Raw genomic sequence first — 20,593 nt, forward strand, 5'->3', positions numbered from 1 at the left:
GGCAGGGAGGATTGTATTTACTGCCATTCCTACTTTTGTGGCCACTAAATGAATTTTAGGCCCTGGCTAACCTACAAATAAAAGCCATGTTCGTTCCAGGATATGAGAGAGACAAGGAAGGTGAGGTAATCTTTTATTGGACCAGCTTTGCTGGTGGAAGATACAAGATTTCAAACTACACAAAACTCTTCTTCGATCTGAGGAAAGAAATCAGATTGTTTGAGTGAAATACAAGTTGGGACAGATAGTTAAGCATAAGAGGTAACGCGTTGTAGGAAGTCACTGGAGATAGAGTAGGCAATAAGGGTTAGCTTGTTTGTATAAAAAGAGTTTGAAGTGGGCCATTAAAGTTTAGCTAGCAGGTGTGTATTACAGGTTTTTGTAATGAGCCGTGAAACCAGTGTCCCTGTTAAATCCATGGCTTTTAATGTCTAGCAGCATGAACTTCAGTTCCCAGGCTCACCTTTTGAAGATGTTGTGTAGGTTTCCCTTGAGGATGAGTATTGAAAGATCGGGTATGGAGTGATCATTTTGTGAAAAGTGTTTGCCCAGGGGTGATATGGTGTGTTTGTCTTCTATCACTTTTCTGTGTGAGTTCATTTGAGAGCGTAGTGATTGTCTGGCTTCACCCACATAGCTGTTGGGGCATTTGATAAAACCCTGTCAGGGAGCATGATTATAACTCAGTTGTCCCCTAAGCTGATTGCAAATATAGTTCCAGATAGCAGAGGAATCTCATAATCAGAGTAAAGCCTGATCTGGACAAACACAGCGAAGGGCCAAGGTACATTACGAGTTGGAACCATGTTAAGAAAAAATCCAGTTTTAACCAGACTCCCTGACAATTTTATTTGTGGAGTAGACAGGACCTTGTTTTTACCATTCTCTATCCACCTGTGTCATGGGCTGACTCTAGGTCTGTTGAGGGGTCCATATTTGACTAGTTGCAGAGCTCTGAACGCAAGCTCATTTAGATTGAAGCCTCTTTTAGATTCCTAATATACTAGCACAGGTGGATTTCTTTTGTTCTCTTTTTTATTAAGGCAAAGTTACAATAAAATGGTAACATGCTGCATGATACGTTATTTATTCAGGAGCAGGTTAATATTCAAAGAGGCCGGCTAAAGATTCTGGCTTCTTAGCTAAGGAGCCCTCCTCCGCACTAAAAAGCGTGATCAAATTTCTAAATACCTATACTCTTTTTGGTGCTTCTCCTTTGTACTTGATGTGAAAGCTTTTCCATTACAAGGACAGTCCATATTGTGCTGTACCACAGCTCCAGTAGTGGGAGGGGTCACACCTTTCCAATAACGTGCAATACAAAGCTTACCTTCTAACAATAAACAAATACATTAATTTGATCAAAGACATAACTAGGCATTTTAGCACCTGGGGCGAGCAAGCATATTTGTGCCCCCCAGAGGTGACGCTTGGGGGAGCACATGGGGTCATGCGCCCACTCACATTTCTGCCTTCCATTTAGCACTGAGGTATTCAAACTGTGGGATGAACCCCACAGTTTGAAATCATTGCATCCTTCCATGAACCGGTGGATTGGGAGCTGCTCGGGCCCCAGGCTCTCCACACTGTGGGAGCAGGGGTGCTGCCCAGCCTCCCTCCCTGCCCTGCTCCCTGAGCCGGGCTGCCTCTGCACAGCCAGACACTCCCCAGGCATGGTGAGTGGCACAGCTCCGAGCTGCACCCCTGATATGCTCTTGCCCCTTCCCCAAAGGAGCCCAGCACCACTGACCTGGCTCCTCAGGAGCAGCAGCAGAGTCAGGAGCGCCAGGGCAGCGGCGAGTAAGGGCATCTGGTAGCACCTCATGGCAGCCAGGCTACGCGGGCAGGGGACGGCCCTGGGGGTGTCGCTGGCTGGTGCCGAGCTCTTTCAGGGGAGAGGCATAAGCGCTTCAGGGGTGCTGCTCGGAGCTGTGCTGCCCAATCTGCCTGGGGAGCGCCCAGTCGGCTCCAGAAACCTATCTCCTGTACTGCCCAGCCCTCTCCTGGGCAGCGCAAATATATTGAATCCATTATTCCTTTAAGTGCACCAATTTGTTACCCCAAATGGAGTTTCCCAGACCCTTCAATTTAAACACACTGGATTAGCTAAAACAATAAAACAAGTTTATCAACTACAAAGAGAGGGTTTAAGTGAATACAAGTAATGAGGCATAAAAGTCAGAAATGGTTACAAGAAAAATACAGAAAAAAGGCTTAATAATTCCTAACTTACCAAACTATATTAGATTCAAGCAAAGTTTCTCACCACATGCTTCCAGCACATTCTAAGATTACTGACCAGATTCTCAAATCAGGGTCCCGCCCCCAGAGTCCAACACCTGCTTCCTTTGTCTCTTCAGGTGTAATTAATGCGATTGGCAGGGAGAGAGAGGGGGTTGCCTTAGGGTGTTAGTCCCTCCTGTTTATAGTTTCAGTCCCCCTCTCGAAAAACATTTCCAGCTGAGAACCAGGAGCCAAAGAGTTTGTGTGGAAGGATGATCCCTGCTGTTTTTTTCACCTGTTTGAACTTCCTTTGTCTTCCCTTCCTGCTTGATGGCTCTGTTTACTGCTTAAATGCAAATTCAGCAGAGCACATGTTCCTTTGTTTAGGACAGTCCTGTTTGCCAACTTCTGTTTGGACAGTGTTGTGGGGTTTGGATCTTCTGTTAATAACACCATTCAGAGGAATCTTATAAATTCACATTCAATGGTGCCACACATTTTACCAGGAGAATACTGATCAGCAAATTGAGTGTTCAAATGATACCTTACAAGGCATATTTTGTATAATGCTTATTACAGTCGTGTGTAGGGTGTGAATACAAGGGTGTCTATTCTGTCACAACTGGATAATACTTCTCCCCTACCCCATGACTACAAGGCTCATCAAGAACTGTTTAAGAGGATGATCCATATCCCTTGAGGCTGCCTAGTTGTCTCTGCTACTAATGAGAGAGAGTGTGCACCACCAGACATCAGTGCTCAAAGGAAAAGAGGCAAAAAAAATTGGGTCTATTTGAAAGAAAAAATTATTCCACAGGAAGTTTACAATTTAGGATTGCAAACCAGCAGGCTGTGCTGGGTCATTATGATTTTACCTTGTGGGAAATGTTTTAAGGGTGAAGAACAGGCTACTGGATGAGGTGAAACAGGAGTCTGCTGCAACAGTGGATGAGGGCAAATTAGTGGCCAGGATGGCTCTCCAGGCCAGTCTAGATGGGGATAACTCTGCTGCTCAGGCTATGGCCATTGATATGGAGAGGTGTTCATGGCTCCCGTCCTCCAGAGGTTCAACTCAACAGCCCATTTAAGGCCTCCCGTCTAAGGGTCCTTTGCTGTTTTCAGGCAAAACAGATGATAGGCTGTGTAGCCTAAAATATTTAAGGGCAACACTTAAGTCTCTGGGCATCTGTATGCCAGCAACAAAAACAAAGCGGTATCACTCTCAGCATCCTCACTGGTATCCAGCTTTTATGCCTTGTATCCAGGACCTGTCCAGACAGAAGAGCAGAAATTACAAGATGCATCCACCTCCTCCCCCATCTTCTGCAGCCGCCACTACTTCTTGGCAAGCTGGTTTTTCCAGTCAAGCACCTTGACACGATGGTCGAGGACAGACGACCAGTCCCTAGCATGCAATCATCTCCTACCCTGCTATTTGTCAATCGTTTATCCCACTTCCTATGAGCATAAATGACTTTAAATTACAAAATGTGATGCTCAACTGGGGCTATATCTTTCTGGCCCCTATACCTATGACTGTAGCAGAGAGCCTTAAAATATGAAGCATCTCCTGTAATGTCAGTGGCTTGAGAATAAATGCTCTTCTGGTGATCTGGCAGAGTGCAGTGATCAGCAGTCACATGTGCATGGATGTGGTGGGAAGTAGTATGAGGACATGACAAGAAGACAATTATGGCTACACTGTTACCCGGGGTTCTTTCAACCCAAAGCTCTTGGTAACTTTTACTCTGTGTGAGGTGGTGTCAGGAAATAAATCGGAAGACGCGGCCGTCCGACCGATAGATGGTTGGCACAAACCGGACAACACCAGAGTGCTTTCACTTAAAGCTAAACTTTACTTAGTCTCAAGCACTTATACACACGTCCGCAAGAGGTTAGTAAAACACCCCCAACCCTTGATAATTACCAAAGCTGAGTGTGGCTCTCGAGTGGCACAGCGGCAGCCCGTCTGCCGCTGGGAAACACAAGATGCATCCAGAGAGAGAGAGAGTCCAGTCCTGAAGAGTCCCCCTACCTCAAACTTTTTCTCCTTATTTATACATTAGTAATAGAATGACATGTCCCTTAAAGCAAACTTGTTAAGTAAGCAGTTTCAATGGTCAAGCAAGAGGTTACTTCTGATTATCGATTAACCAGGTGTGGGTTTTTCCAGAGTTTGCAACCTTGAGGCCCCAATAGACATTCCTGGGGCACATCCTGCTCTTCTAAGATACATGTATCAGCAATTTCAACATAATTCTTATCAGGAAGGACGTGGGGTCAAGCTGCCCTTTCTGTGGCACCCAAAAAAACCCCCTCCCCTCCTGCCTTGGTTAAGCTAAGCCTGCTGACTTGGCTAATTTACAGCCTGCTGACTTGGCTGCTTTTAGCAATAAGCCATAGTGGTTTCAGGCACTGTACTGGTTTGCCAAAGCGTCCCCGTACAACACTACCTAGCCAAGAAATGTCATATTTCTTCCATTCCTCCCAGTCTTTTATTATTTTATTCCACGTTGGACAGTAATGCCCTTTATATTTCTCCACAATATATTTAAATATTTTAAAGATTCCTTTACCCGTTTAAATGCAGGTAGCTGACAACAGTTTGGTTTGACCCTTTGGGGAATAGTAATTCCTACCATATCAGATTTTTTATAGTTCATGTGGAAGCCCTGATACCTGCCCACATTCCAAAGTCAATTGTTCTATAATTTTTAACAGGGTTTCTGGTGCCTGCAAAAACAAGACCTTGTCAGCACGTACAAAGCTATTTGGTGTTCTCATCCAGAAGGCATTTTGATGCCCTTTACCATGGGACTGTTTCTCACATTTGTTGCAGATGGCTTCATTGCAAAAGCAAACAATGGGGGGGGATAACCAGCTACCTGGTCTTGTACCTTTAAACAACTTACAAGGAGGGGATAACAAAATTCTTTTGTTTCCAATTATTAATCTTTTATGTCGAGTTCCTTTACAGTGTTGTGTACCTAACTAGGAATTCTTGCATTGCTTGTTTCATTTACAGCTTGTGTATACAGTGCTTCCTGTGACTGAAGGGGGTGGAGGCGAGAATTTGAAGCATAATCAATCTCCATTGACTAAACTTACTAGGACGGTTTTTTAAGGGAACATATCTATCAAATGTTTTCATGTAGATCCATCTCTCTTTTCCACACTTAACCTCATAAGACTACACCCTCCTTTCAGACAAGATGTCTGCAAAGTGATGCATCTCCCACATTTTGCCTAAAATTGAATTAATATTTGTTTAATTAGATTATTTCTGATATAGTGTAAAAATGTTGATTCAACAGTCACATTGCAGATCATTGGTCATTTGGCAGGCCTGGACATATTCACTCAACCTGGCCTACAACTATCCATTGCCCGAGCTGTTCCCATGCTATGCCCTTCCCAGAAACACAGTCACTCAGTGTTTTGGGTTTGTTTTTGGTTTGTTTGGGATTTTTTTGTTGTTGTTTTATATGAATGACCCCCTTGACACTTTATGTTAGAATCGTAGTCCTTCCTTTACTGACAAGTAAATGTGAGTTACTGCTTAGCGGAGAGCACAGAAAGATACACGGGGGAAAGGAGGATAAAAATGTCTGAGAAGGTTAATCTGCATTCCTGTTTTCCTTCCCCTAGATCTGAACACCAATACACACCTAACCAGCGAGCCTGCTCTGTTAGCCACTCGTTTTTCTACATTATCTACCAGCTTCAGTGATTTAACATCAAGGCATCAACCTTTATCAGCTGAAGCGTTGCTTGAGCAGTCACAGCCAGCAACAATGAGAAAAACATTCCCATCTGCAATGCCTAGGAAAGACAGCGAATCGGCAGCTAACAGGTGCTTGAGCCCTTCTAGAATGGGGTATAAACAAAGTGACAGACTGCATTCATCACTGTCCCCTCAGCATTGTTTTAAAGAGTCAAATAAGGAGGCAAGTGTCTTGCTATTTAGCCTCTTTGCTGTACAGAAATGCATTTGCTATTAATGGAGATTTATATTGGCATCTCATTATAATATGCCTGTTTGTAACAGAAAATGATTCTAAAAGCTATGGTGTGGCTATGTTTTTGTATGATTATTCTAAATACTACAAAACTGTAGAATGCTACTTATAATGGGTTACGTAAAATAACATACAAAAGGTACTCTAAGAAAACAGTACCCCAACTTGAGTAAGCAATAGATCCTCCTCTGACACTACCTGGCAGCACTGAATTTTGAATCCAGGATCTTGCAGACTTGGGGGTCCAAACCTAGCAGCACTGGGATCACATTAATATGGAATGTCCAGTCTTAGAGATGGAGTTATTGTGCCCACTTTGCACCACAATGGCCATGTAGATTGGACACAAACCTTGTCTACGTGGTTTGGGGATTATCACCCAAGCACAAGTGTGAACGTGCAGTGGTCTACAGCCGTCTGAGAGGCTGTACATCACATGTCCTCTTCGTTGTAAGTGTAGATGAGAAGGGGACAGGGCTACCAAAAAGGAGGAGTGGTTGTGATGGCATTGCACCATACTAGCTGTCCTAAGCCTGCTGCTCTTGTGGCTCTTACAGGCAGGCATTACATGTGCAGCCCTCAGGCTGCTGTAATATAACATACACAGTGGAGGGCATGCACAGAGTAGCACCAGATATATACTGGGTACTAAAGGGTTCTTCTGTCTAGCAGAGAAAGGCAGAACAAGAACCAGTGGCTGGAAGCTGAAGTCAGACACACTCAAGTTAGAAATTAGGCACAATTTTTTAGCAGTGAAGGTGGTTAACTGTTGGAACAAACTTCCAAGGGAGATGGTCGACTCTCCATCTCTTGATGTCTCAAATCCAAACTGGAGGCCGTTGTGGAAGATCTGCTTTAGCCAAACCTAAGTTACTGGGCTCAGTATGGGGTAGCTTGGTGCAATGTAATGGTCTGTGATATACAGGAGGCCAGACCAGATGATCTAGTGGTCTCTCCTGGCCTTAAAACTAGGAATCAGAACAACACAAGCAGGGACTTTATGCCAGCATTGTACACTAGTCCTGATTCCGACTGTATGCATTTTGTGAATTCCTGAGGATCTAGCCTTTAATGCTTTGGCCTGTGTCTACTTTCTTGTGTCCTCTTAGTTCCATGTACCTTAACACTGGGACTAATTTGCCACCGCATTATACTCATATAATTCCATGGAAGCCAATGGAATTATACCAGCGGGTCACATGATGCAGTGGTGAATGTGCCCCATGGTAAATTTTCTCAGGTTCTAAGAGAACAGGCTGGGAATTCTTCCATGTCTCAGGGCTCTTGAAAGGAAATATAAAACCATTGTTTACAAAGCATGTAGGTGACACAAATATTGCTTGGGTGATCATTAATGATAATTAGTAATGAGCAGTCTGGGTCACTTGGTAAATGGGGCATAGCCAAACATATGTTGTAATATGGCCAAACACAAGGTCAGACAGGTAGGGACAAAGGTCACACTTGCAGGTTGGGGGACTGTGTCCTGGAAAACAGTGACTCTGAAAAGGATTTAAGGGTCATGGCTGATGGAAACCAACTGTACATGAGCTCCCAGTGCGATGCTGTAAGAGGGCAAATGCAATTGTTTGACATAGAGAGAGAGAAATGCTGAGTAGGAAGATTATATTAGCTCTGTAGGAGGCCTTAGTGAGACCATTACTGGAAATCTGTGTGAAGTTCTGGCTTCATTTAAGTAAATGGCAGAACTACTATCGGCTTCAGTGGAGCCAGGATTTCACACACTGGGTCCAGTTCTAGTGTCCACAGTTTAAAAGGGATGTTGAAAAATTGGAAAGGGCTCAGAAGAACCAAGACACTGATTCAGATACAGGAAATGAGAGACTTACGGAGCTCAGACTATTTAGTTTATGAAAAAGATTAGGAGGCTACTAGATTATGATCTGTAAATTCCTAAATGAGAAGGCAAATAGTGGAGACCCCTTTGTTAATCAAGTAGAAACCAATGGCTGGAAGTTGAAGTGAGACAAATTCAACTTGAAAATAAGACACTAATTTTGAACAAGTGTAATTAACCATTGGAACAGCTTCCCAAGGAATGTGTTGGATTGTCCAGCACTTGAAATCTTTAAATCAAGATCAGATGTCTTTCTAAAACATATGCTCTTGAGATGATGAATGAATTACAGTGTGAAATTCTCTATCTTGTGATATACAGGAGGAGAAGCTACATGGTCCCAGTAGTCTCTTCTGGTATCTCTCTTAGTACCCATCTTACTTGTAGTACCTATGTGCAGCATACGACTTCAAAGAGGTTTTATGTCCTTAATATAAAGAGAGGAAAAATTCTCTTTTCTTTACGTTTTTAAAGCCCTATGTGATTTATTTAGATTGTATGTATCTTTATGTACATGTGGCCTTTACAAAATTAACCTCATGCAATTGTGCATGTAAATTCAGGCGCCCCAGCTTACCTGATTTGTGTGAGAATGTATCTTCCTGTGCACCTGGCTAGTTCTGTGCCAGTTGGAAATATACAAGCACAAATACCTGGTTTATGCACGTAAGTTAGGTGCTTGCAAATCTACTGCAAATTTGCAAATCTACTGCATAATTTGCAAATCTACTGCAAATCTACTGGAAAAATAAACAGTTTGTTTTGCCTTTTTCTCCTTAGTCTGTCCCCAGTGATTTGAGCAATGATACGAGTTTCACAGAAAGTCCAAGTCCCAAAAGGACTGAGAAAGCATCACATATTGCAGTTGTCCTACAGCAGCTCCTGGAGCTGGTAGATCGTTACTGGGATGGAGCTGGGTCCCTCCTCCTCAACAAGAATTTTCTTGGTAAGTTATTTCATTTGAATGAATAGTCTTAAGTCTGTTTTTGTCTCTACTGTACCTATCCTCCCAGGCAACCTGAAATTCTTTGGCTTAAACATCAAACTGCTTGCTCCCAATTGGAATTTGTGGATGGGAAGTTATTCTAACTCTTTTGCATTTCACTTGGTGCAATTTCTGGCTCAAAGTGTAACTTTTCCTGCAGTCCCGTCCTGTTACAAAGTGGTAGCTCCCCCTTACGTTCTGGAGAATTCTCTTAAGATATGATAATTTTTCATACATTGCTGAGCAGTAAGTAGTGTTTTCTGGGACTCTGAGGTGTGGTTTTCCTTACAATTGCTGCATAGTATATGCTGTGCAGGTGTAGTGCATAGTAGAAATGCAAGTCAAGAAAAGCTGCAATAAATCTAGGGCTAGATTCACAAAAGGAGCTAACGACCACTTTAGGCATCCAAATCCAAGAATCGGGCCCCATGGGGATTCACAAAACTGGTACTCAACTGCTCCCAAACCCTGTAGGCTCCTAAAAATCACTCAGCACCTATATTTTTGCAGTAAGAGTTCCCTAGGTGCGTATGTTTCTACCTCTGTGCACTCGCACTACAGCCACATGCCAGACATGTGGAAGCCTAAGCCACAGTATGATGCATGAGCTGGGGGAAGAGAGGGGTTCTTCTACCTAACTCGCTTGCAGAGCCGGATCTGGTAAGCATGCTCAGACCTCACCTACCAGACTGGGGTCTGTGATGGGGTGCACTCCCCACACTGGTTCTGAGAGGGCTGAATTAGGCCAGACAGGCCCAATCAGCCAACTAAGCAGCAAAAGAGGGTGATATAGGCTGAGTGGAGAGGGCAGGCCTGGGTTCCCCTACCTGCCACGGGGGAAGTGGCATCAAGGAAAGACGGCGTGAGAGTGCTGGTGAGAAGGGACTTTGATACCCACCCCAGAAGGAGAAACTGCACAGGGACCTGGCCAAAGGGCCGAGTCACGAGGCAGCAGCAGCTCCTGGACTGAGAGAAAGGTTGGAGACCAAGAGAGATGGCATGCAACTGCAGTAAGGGATCTTGGCCACACAGAGCCAGGCCTGCTGACAGAAATTCCAGGGCCAGGGCTGTCCCTGGGGGGGCGGGGCCTGGGACATTCATTGTATAGGGAACCTGGGTGCTGAACTCAGGCTTTGGGAATCCCAGTGATTTTCCAGTCACCTGAAAATAAGGTGTGACAATGCTCAGAGTCACCCTTCTTAAGCTCCTCTGTGAATCTAGTCCTTAGGGACCAACCAGTATGTCAGAGCTAAACTGTCCAGCGTTTTAGAATCCATGCCTTTTCTAAAGCTGTGGTACTGTTAAGTGCCCAGGTGTCTTGATACTTAGAGCTGGTCAGGAATTTCTCAACTAAGCATTTTTCTATCACAAAATCGCCATTTTGTTAATGTTTGGAGGGGAAAATGTTTCCAATTTGTCAAAATGGGACATTGACATTTTCTAAATGAAAAAGTTCCAGGTTTTGGTTCAAAATGATTTTTGGTTTCAAAATACTATAAACTAAGTACTCTTCAAAATTTAAGTAAAAAAAGATGTTCAAACAAAAATGGTTGAAATCTAAATAAAATAGTTTGAAATTATTGAAACAAACAGGAACCAATTTATTTCTGGGGGAGATTTTCAGTCTGAAAATTTGAGATTGACTTTTCCTCCTGATTCAAGGCAGGAAAATTTTTCAAAATCTTGAAAGTTTCCCCATATGGGAAAAACCGTTTCCCACCTAATGCTATTGATACTGTCACTAAACATGAAACCAGTGCTCTATTCTTCAGACTCTGCTTTTCCAACCCATATGTTTTTCTGTAGCTCCAGCTCAAGATTTGCTTTTGTACCTTATGGCCTCTACCCCTCCACAGAAGGATGTTCACCTACCAGGTGGGGATAGCCCATCAGTCTTAGCTGGAAATGCTCCCAGACTTCAAAGGACCCAGCTGAAGTATGCTGAGCCGTTTGACAGAGCAAACATGGCTTTGGTATGTGTTTTCCTTTCCTTCCCATGCCTATGTCATATTGAAACAAGGGGATGAACTTTTCAGTAAGGAAAACTTCCTTGTAACATAAAAATCCAAAACTGATAATCACTACAGCTAATTACAAAGAGGTGTAAATGACCCACAAATTGCCTTTTTGTCTGCATTCAAGTGGGATTTGTATTCCTTGAGTCCCACCGTACTGTCATCAGACTAGACCTCCTGGGAAGTATCAGTGCAGTGAAAGTGTCAAATGGGAGCACTTTTTTACTGACAGTGCCTTGTGAGCGCACTTGTCTTGGCTGTGCCTCTGGTGGTTCGAGAGTTTCATGGTATTGCATTTGATTTGCAGTGTAACATGTTAATATGTAATAAAGGGACATTGTCGGGGGAAGATGTATATTAAAAATCATCCGTGATCTAGGTCACTAACACCATTTCAGGGGGCAAATTTTCAGAGGCACACAAAGTAGCTAGGCACTCAGCTCCCATCTGCCTTTCATGCCTGGAAAATCTTCCTCCAGATTATTAAAAATGAAAGAATTAAAAATAATAATTTATCATGTATGCAGTTTGCCTGGTTTCTGCGCTTCACGCAGTGTGACCAGTGGAAATAGACTAGTCACTTTTACCTTTGTAGCTAGATGGTTTCATTTTCTGCTTCTTTTGCAGCAGTGCATGAATAGCCATCACTTTACATAGCAATTTTCATCTTCAGAGCAGTCTACAAACATCAGTCCAGACCTCATCCCTCTGAGCAAGTTTACACCCTGTTACAGAAGGAGAAAGTGGGGCAGAGAGGTTTTGTGACTGGCCCAAAGCACAGGGTCAGTCAGGCAGGGCTGGACTTCCTATCCCCATGCTCAGTGTTCAGGTTGCAGCCACTGCAGGGGAAATGTTTACATCCAAAGTTAAAACCTGTTTTCAGTTAAATCCTTTAAACAACGTATAGAAAAACATTTCTGTTTAAATCCAGTTCCTGACAAACCTTGAACTACCTGCCAGTGTCCCTTAAGTGCCTTTTCTATTTTATTGGTTTTTAAAGTATTTGGAAATGGCAGAACTTCCCCACCCTCTGTTAACGGCTGAGAGCACCGTTTTTCTTTCAGAATGCATTTCAGCCAAGTCTTTAAAAGGCGAGGTGCGCTGGCTTTGGGGAAGAGCACGGCGGCACTGCACGCATTTGCATGCATCACTGCACAAAGGGCCTGATATACTGACCATCAGAACCAGTGGGAAGACTCCTCTTGGCTTTGACGATGAGGAGTCCTTGTGGCACCTTAGCGACTAACACATTTATTTGGGCACAAGCTTTCGTGGGCTAGAACCCACTTCATCAGATGTGTAGAGTGGAAAATACAGTTGACAAGAAGGGGTGAATATCAGCAGAGAGGAAATTACTTTTTATAGTGCCAACGAGGCCAATTCAGTCATGGTGGATGTGGGCCATTCCCAACGGTGGACAAGAAGGTGTGAGTATCAGAGGGAACATTACTTTTTGTAGTGACCCATCCACTCCCAGTCTTTACTGAGGCCTAATTTGATGGTGTCCAGTTTGCTAATTAATTCCAGACTTAAAAGTGGCAATTCTTCAACAAAAAAACTTCAAAAACAGACGTCAATGAGAAACTGCAGAACTGGAATTAATTTGCAAACTGGACACCATCAAATTAAGCCTCAATAAAGACTGGGAGTGTCTGGGTCGCTACAAAAAGTAATTTTTCCTCTGTTGATATTCACACCTTCTTGTCAACTGTTGGAAATGGGTCACATCCACCCTAATTGAATTGGCCTCGTTAGTACTGACCCCCCACTCGGTAAGACAACTCTCAGCTTTTCATGTGCTGTGTATTATACCTGCCTACTGTATTTTCCACTCCATGCATCTGATGAAGTGGGTTCTAGCCCATGAAAGCTTATGCCCAGATAAATTTGTTAGTCTCTAAGGTGCCACAAGGACTCCTCGTTGTTTTTGCTGATACAGACTAATACAGCTACCCTTCTGAAACCTATTGGCTTTGGTGGACATTGGATCAGACTGTAGGAAAACATTTAATTTCTCTTAACGTTTTGATTTTTCAACCTTTTTTGTTCTGTTTTGTCAAATACTGGACTGTGTGAAGCAGCAGCAAGCCAAGGGGCAGGAGGAGAGCCATGTGTCATCTTCCCAATTACAGGAAGTGGACTACACTGCTGCTTCTAATTACTGCTTCAGTGGGACTCACTCACTCACTTACGGTAGGTTCACAAGGCTTGGTTTTGGCTTATTTTATGTAATATGATTGTGTCTGAATTACTCTTTTCTCCTTGCTGGTAAGTGGTGTTATTGCAGCTCAGAAGAGTTAGAAATAAGTCCAAGTGCTGCTCAAAACTAATACCCTGAGAATTGAAGGATCCGTTTTCCGCCAGAAAGGCTGTAGCATCTAATTAGTGGTGTTGTGATGGTTCTCGGGGTGCCCAGGACTCTGAGTCACTGTTACACCCCTGCCTCTAGCCTGAGGGAGTCTTGCTTGTGGTAACTGGGTGTTAGCTCCCTAACAGCACCAGCCTTTCAGACACTCAAGCATTCTCCCCTGGGCTATGCCAGTCCTGGCTTCATCTTGCAGGTTAACAAGAGGTGCACTCCAGTCCCCAAGTCCTCTTGAAACATTCCCCTCTGATAACCAGCCCCTGCCACAGGCTACTCACAGGAGTCCCAGATCTTCTCCTCCCAAGGAGTAGTTTACTAATTTTACCTTAAATCACTGTTCCTGTATACCACACAGCACTTATAATAAAACAAGAAAAAGGTGGAACTCCTTGCCAGAGAATGTTGTGAAGGCCAAGACCATAACAGGGTTCAAAAAAGAACTAGATAAATTCATGGAGGACAGGTCCATCAATGGCTTTTAATTAATTTCAGGGTCATTGCTTTCTAGAATACAGTCACCCATTCTGTGGCCTACATTTTTTGTTCCTAGATGTAGCATCTTGAACTTGGCCATATTAAAATTCATTTATCAACACAATTACCCTTAACAATTGGACTTTAAATCTTGTCAAAGTATATCGAGTTCATTTCATAAGATCTATTTTACATGAACCCATGATGAGGTGTATTCATTTTGTTTCCACCCTTTAACTCTTTAGCGATAGAGTATTGTCAATTGGCTTGCGTGTTTGTGTGAGCTTTCCGTGTGCTTTCCCAGCTCTGCGCAGAGAGATGGTTCAGCAGATCTTGATAGTACTACCCAGCGTGGTTAAGTGCTGGGGGCTGGAATATTGTTGCCTCGGTAGCCCTGTTTAAGCTGCTCAGTGCTTCTGTCCTTGAAGTTCAATGTTATTAGCAGATATGGCAGCCTGCTGACCTAACGCTGCACTGTTACTCAAAGACAGACCACAGGCATGGTTCAGTGACAAAGGCACTCGGCCAGGTTTATTGCCATCAAGACACAGTCCTAGGGCCCTGGCTCAGTGGTTACAGGTACGCTAACACAAGTGCCCTGGGTCAAGGAACAGCTCAGTCAGCAACTGGACGTTCTGCTGCCACCTCAGCTGAACAAAGAATCAAGGCAAAGTCCCCCAACATTTATAGGCTAAAAAAACCAAACTAACATAAACAAATGCCATGAAATGTGGAAGTTGGGTGTTACCCTCCCCTTGTTCCTGATATCTTGGACAAAACATCCCTATTCATTATGTTGTCAAACTATCTTATCTTGTACTAGTTTGGGATGTATCTGTACTAGCTGGAATATATTTACATAAATATCTAGTGCCTGGTAAGCGAGCAACAGCTTTGCCAAGTTCATGTACCGAACAGTGAACCTGTAAGCATCTGCTTTCCTACAGGGCCTGACTTTGGTTGTGGAATTTGATAACACCAAAGATTTGGCTGAGGCCAGAGCTTGCAACCAGCAGATGATGCTGTGGGGCTCCTATTTTAATGTAGGCAATCCCCTAACAGACAAACCATAAAATGGCCCTTGCAGTTGCTCCTGAAATAATGCACCTGGAATCTAGATCAAATTACTCAGAATATGGAAATACAGAACTGACTACTCCTGGGGGGCGGGGGGAGGTCACAGATTATTTGCCAGTTTGTTTAAAATAGAGTCTAGGAACGATGGTGAAAATCCCCTTAGAAATGTGACTTGGAATAATAAAATAAAGTAATAATGAGCTGAGGTTCTACATTCAATGTAATGGCCTTTCTCAGTCTGTAACACAGGGTTTGAACATCACAGCCAGTTGAGTAGAACTGTACTGATTTTGGTGAAAATCGGAAAACCAGAAAGGGGAAAAATGGGGGACACACGGAGTCCATTTCCTCTCTGTTGCAGAGTCATGGCTTCAAGCACCCCTGTAATTACCTAGAGATCAAAGACCTGGTTGATGACTCCAGTTTACACTTTCCAGGATAGCAATACCTCATCTCATCTCTGCCCATCTTCCCAATAGACTTTAACATGTTGATATTTTGAATGACTTATCACCCAGACAGAAAGAGGACAAATGGGGAGAGTGGAAGGAAAGAATGGGGATGTGCACATGGAGCCCCTGGCAGGGGGCAGAGTGGGAGACCCTGGGCCTGGGGGGTGGGCGATGGGAGCACACAGAACCCTGGCATGGCTGGAAAGAATGTGGGACCCTGGTATGAGGGAAGGGGAACTGGGGGATACACGGAGACTCTAGCATGGATGGGGAGACCGGGAGACAGTGGCATGGTGGAGAAGGAAACACGCAGGACACACGGAGCTTGTGAGTTGGAGTGGCAAGATGCCAGGAGCCCCTGATTTGTTCCATGAGTTCGGCCTACAGAAGCTACAAAATGTGCAACCCTGTAGTAATAGTAATCATTACTAGTAGTTAATTCTACTCAGAGGTGCTATCATTACTATTAACAATGTTAATTACGTATTTTAAAATGCATGTTCAGGCATACAGCTCTGCATTTTGCTGACCCCAACTCACTGTAATTCTTTTAGATGAGTTGCTACATAAGAACGAGCAGCTGAGTGTCCAAGTAGAGTACTTAACTCTGGAATTCAAACAACATCAGAAACTGCAGGAGACTGTGCATCTTCTACAGGAGAGTCAGAGGTATGATGAACGGTCTGATGTAGACGTTTTACACACCTGGAGGCCAGGTCTACACTAGGAAATGAGCTCAGTATAACTATGTTGCTCAGGGGTGTGAAAAATCCACACCCCTGCGTGACTCAGTTAACCTGACCTAACCACTGGTGTAGACAGCACTATGTAAGTGAGAGAAGCCCTCCCGTTGCCATAGCTACCAGCTCTCCGGGAGGTGGAGTACCTATGCTGGTGGGAGAAGCCCTCCCGTCGGCGTCCATATTGTCCGCTGCAGTGCTTTAAGTATAGACTTGCCTGGAGACTTTTTGCAGAAAAAGAGCCTCTGGCCTAATTTTCAAATGTCCCGGTCACACACACAACTCTCACTGAAGTCAGTGAGAACAAACTATGCCCCACACCTCTGAAAAATCAGGGTACACATCAGTGCATTGGGGGGGGGGTAATAGTTCTGACTCGTTAAATCAAATTGGATTTTAGGCTCATCTCCTTTTCTAAAAATGGGATTGACCTAGATTATGGTGACTCGCACTTTGTCACTATATTGGCTCCACTGTACATTTGTAGAAACATGATTGACTCATCCATAGTGTGTGATGAGCTACTATAATTTTCATTATAAGCCCGTTTTTAAATCAAAGTGAAATTTCAAGCAGATTGATTTTAGAAGCATGAACTTTTAAACAGAGGAGAATTTTTCACAGAGTTTCAGCCAAATTGGACAAAGCATTTGATGATCTCACTTACAACATTTTCAAAAATGTCTTGGCCTAAAACTCCAAATATGTTTTGATCTCGGTAAAGACTTGGATTAGTTCAGGGGGAAAGTATTTATCTGTTCAAAGCAGTTTCCTCGTGCATCGTAAACCCTGCATGGAGTCCTAAACGCCTCATGACCCCAAGCACACTTTACAAGGTCTGCCCAGTATCACTGGTGTGTTTGCACAGCTCATAAGTTTGTCGGAGACTCTTGACGCTGAGCAGTTCTTCAATATGTTAATAGGCCAAAGCAACACTTTATTTAAATGAATGAATACTGCAGTTTTCTTAAAATACAAACATATTAGCCTGGGGAAAAAAATCAAAATTAAGATTACATTAAAAAAAAAGAGCTAAACCTTAAAAGTAAGGAACTTTACAGTTGATGTCACTCAAGTAATCTTAAGTCTGATCTTGTACAACTGCTTATAGAACAACCAAAAACCTAGAGACAATCCTGCATTCATATTATGGACATATAAAATAGCATACTTATTCATTGCAACAGTGACTCTGAAAACTTAGAAGCAATGTACACGCTACAACTTAGGCCAGTATAAATTACTTCACTCAGAGGTGTGAATGAGCCACTCCCGAGTGATGTAAATTACACCGACCTAAGTGCTGGTGCGGACAGCGCTGTGTTGGTAGGAGAGCTTCTCCCGATGCCGTAGTTACCGCCACCCGTTGGGGGTGGATTAAGTAAATCGACGGGAGACCTCTCTCCCATCCGCTTAGAGGGTCTGCACTAGCAGCGGTACCCTGGCACAGGTGCAGCTGTAAGCTCTGTAGTGTTGCCATGGCCTAATGTAGCTGATAGAATTACTCTAGCATTTTCATCAAATTGCACCAATCTCAGTTGGTACTACAGACTACTGCTTCCTTCTTTGAAACCATAGTCAGTCACTGGAAGAAGACAGGCTTTTCCTTATTGAACCCTAAAATGACCATAACAGAGGTTGTGTTATGCTAGGAAATTCTCAGACATGTAGCTACTATGTGTAATGATCAGAACAACAACAACAACCAGAGGTAGCTTGCATGCATCAGCGTGTGGGGACGGATCATACTTGCATATCAAATGCATATTACATAACCAAAGGCACCCATTACTGAGAGTTTCTCGATGGCATGGGAACTTTGCTCAAGTATGGAAGTAGTGGATTTAATATATTCACAGGTGTGAACAGACCCCTTTTGTGAATCTAGTCCCATATGTTCTAATGGGTGGTTAATCAATTGTCCATCAGGTCAGTAGGTTTCTTATTATCATCTACAATATAACTCTTTCTACTGATGTGCTTGTAGCTGTCCATAACACATTACTTAGGCCTGTAACAGGTTTATAACGTCAATCATTTTAGCCCCTTATAAACTATTTATAAATGGAACCTTAAAGTGTGACTGCTATTATAATTGGTTTGAAATACAGAAGCATGAACTACACACTTCATTTTAACTTTTCGTTTGCTATGAATTTGAAGAAATGGAAATTAGTATCTCATTTTGGGGAATACATTCCACATCTTAGCAGAGTTCATTCCAATGAATGTATGCTTATGCATCATTTTAACCACCTCTTCGCCATCTTGCCCAGGTCTTTAGTGTCCACAAACAACTTTCTGCTGCAACAGCTGAATAAAGAGCACAATCCTAATTCCGTAAAAACAACGCTTTCTTCTGAGAAATTCACCCTTCGTGAGAGATCGCCTCCCTTAGAAAGAACTCCTCCTGTGTCAGCACATGGCTATAGTCAGTATTGTAATGCAGAGCAGTTAAGCAATTCTCCTCTGTAAAGTAAACAAGGAGTCACTTCACATACTTAATGTTATATGGATTATGTTCTTTTCCATTTAAGTACAATATGAGATGTCGAACTATATTTAAATGTGTCCACTTTTACTGAAATTAATTCATTATGTCATTCTAATCTTACTTTGCATTAGCATCTTAAGCACCACTTGGTGTTAGCATTCTTATGTTTTTCTGTCTTTATTGATTTACCAAAAAAATACAGAAGGCTCCTTATAATAAAATGGTAGTCTACAGTCTTGCCATCCCAAGGAGGAATGATCTTCGCAGATGCTACAGAGCATACAGATTCACACTTCAGAAAGTATTGGTGATTCAGTAGTGCATTCAATTTCCTCTGAAACGGTGCTGAATCAGTGTCCTGTGCTAGGTGGCTGTGTGGTTGAAGATCCGATATTTGATATAAATTGTAAAATCAAGGTAATGTCCCATGGCATTTTTTGCAAGAATTTGGAGTTCTAAAACCAGTGTCCTGGTGAAATGTTATTTGGGATGATAATCTGCAGATAATTATTTCCTCTGCAATTTCAGTTTAATACAGAATAATTTCTCTCCCCCATCCTAAACTGTTGTGTAGTGTTGCTGTTTGCTGCTAACAGCTGTCGTGTTCTACCCTAGAGATGGTTGCATTTCAGCTATGGGATGGTGATTCCAGTATATGTTCACTGAGAAAGATGTAAAGCGTTAAGGTTGCCCGGTGGTATCTTGTGCTCTTCCACAACATCCGGTTCAATAAAACTCAAACTGTTGAAAACCAGGAAATAAAGAATTAAGGTAATTCAGCTTTTAACGCCTGAAAGGTGGACACCAATGCAACCTTAACTCTGTCCCCCTGGAGCTGGGACTAGCCTATAGGAGTTATCTGCATGCATTCTAGCTGCATTCACTGGGTTAAGTGTAGCTGTATTGAATGCTGGAGGGATTGGGTGGGGCAGATTAGCAGAACTGTGAATATGACATGAGGTGATGCGTGGGGGGGGTGGAATCTGAGCACTTCCGTGTGCTGAAAAGCAACGGGTGTGTGTGTACCCTGAGGGATGCAGTTTGCCTCATATCAGCACTCAATTGTGTAGTTGTGCCTGTAGCGATACTGAGGGGTCTTCCTCCCCTGGGGATTGTGGGCAGTGAGGTGTGATGTGAGCACTGTGTGGGTGTTATGGTGGAGACATAAAAGTGTTGTGTTAGAGGAACCCCGTATGCAAATATGAAAGGACTGTAAACTGCACTAGTTGTGGGGATGTTTTATGGAGCAGGCTCAGTGTCTGCGTGTAGGGCAGGTGCAGGTAGTGCACTGAACAGGAACCTCGGCTACATGCAAGTTTTGCCTTTGATTCTGCCCTACAGTGGGCATGTGCCCTATTGACTGCACGCTGCGCACTGTCTGCAAAGGTAGCATACGTGTGGAATCATAGAATCTCAGGGTTGGAAGGGACCTCAGGAGGTCATCTAGTCCCACCCCAGGAACCGGCCAATGGGAGCTGGAGGGGCGGTGCCTGCAGGCGAGAGCCGCGTGGAGCCACTTGCATACCTCCCCCTAGGAGCCGGACCTGCTGCTGGCCACTTCTGGGACGCAGCACAGTCCACAGTGCCAGGACAGGCAGGAAGCCTACCTTTGCACTCCCCCTGCGCCGCTGACCGGGAGCCGCCCGAGATAAATCCGTGCCCCAATCCCCTGCCCCAGTCCTCATCCCCCCAAACCCAGAGCCCCACCCCGTGCCCCAATCCCCTGCCCCATCCCTGAGTCTCCACAAACCCGGAGCCCCTCCTGCACCCCAAACCCCTCATCCCCAGCTACACCCCAGAGCCTGCACCCCCAGCCCAGAGCCCTCACTCCCCCCGCACCCTAACCTCCTGCCCCATCTCTGAGCCTCCACAAACCCGGAGCCCCTCCTGC

General features: G+C 43.8%; 1 protein-coding gene across 5 annotated transcripts in view; it reads left to right on the forward strand.

Annotated features, from left to right (window-relative positions):
- LRRC36 (leucine rich repeat containing 36) overlaps positions 1–20,290 on the forward strand; it is a 40,462-nt gene extending 20,172 nt beyond the window's left edge. For 2 of the 5 annotated variants that reach the window (XM_043526242.1, XM_043526241.1), the window contains exons 7-12: positions 5,872–6,170; positions 8,881–9,046; positions 10,892–11,058; positions 13,179–13,293; positions 16,023–16,137; positions 18,485–20,288. In XM_043526242.1, coding sequence (XP_043382177.1) covers positions 5,872–6,170; positions 8,881–9,046; positions 10,892–11,058; positions 13,179–13,293; positions 16,023–16,137; positions 18,485–18,683 — 1,061 coding nt within the window. In that variant the 3' untranslated portion in view covers positions 18,684–20,288. Of the gene's footprint in view, positions 1–5,871; positions 6,171–8,880; positions 9,047–10,891; positions 11,059–13,178; positions 13,294–16,022; positions 16,138–18,484 lie in introns of all 5 variants that reach the window. The other 3 variants (XM_043526240.1, XM_043526238.1, XM_043526239.1) reach the window with 3 other exon arrangements.
- The last annotated feature ends 303 nt before the right edge of the window (positions 20,291–20,593 follow it).

Source organism: Chelonia mydas, chromosome 12 (assembly GCF_015237465.2).
Source record: "Chelonia mydas isolate rCheMyd1 chromosome 12, rCheMyd1.pri.v2, whole genome shotgun sequence".
NCBI lineage: Eukaryota > Metazoa > Chordata > Testudines > Cheloniidae > Chelonia > Chelonia mydas.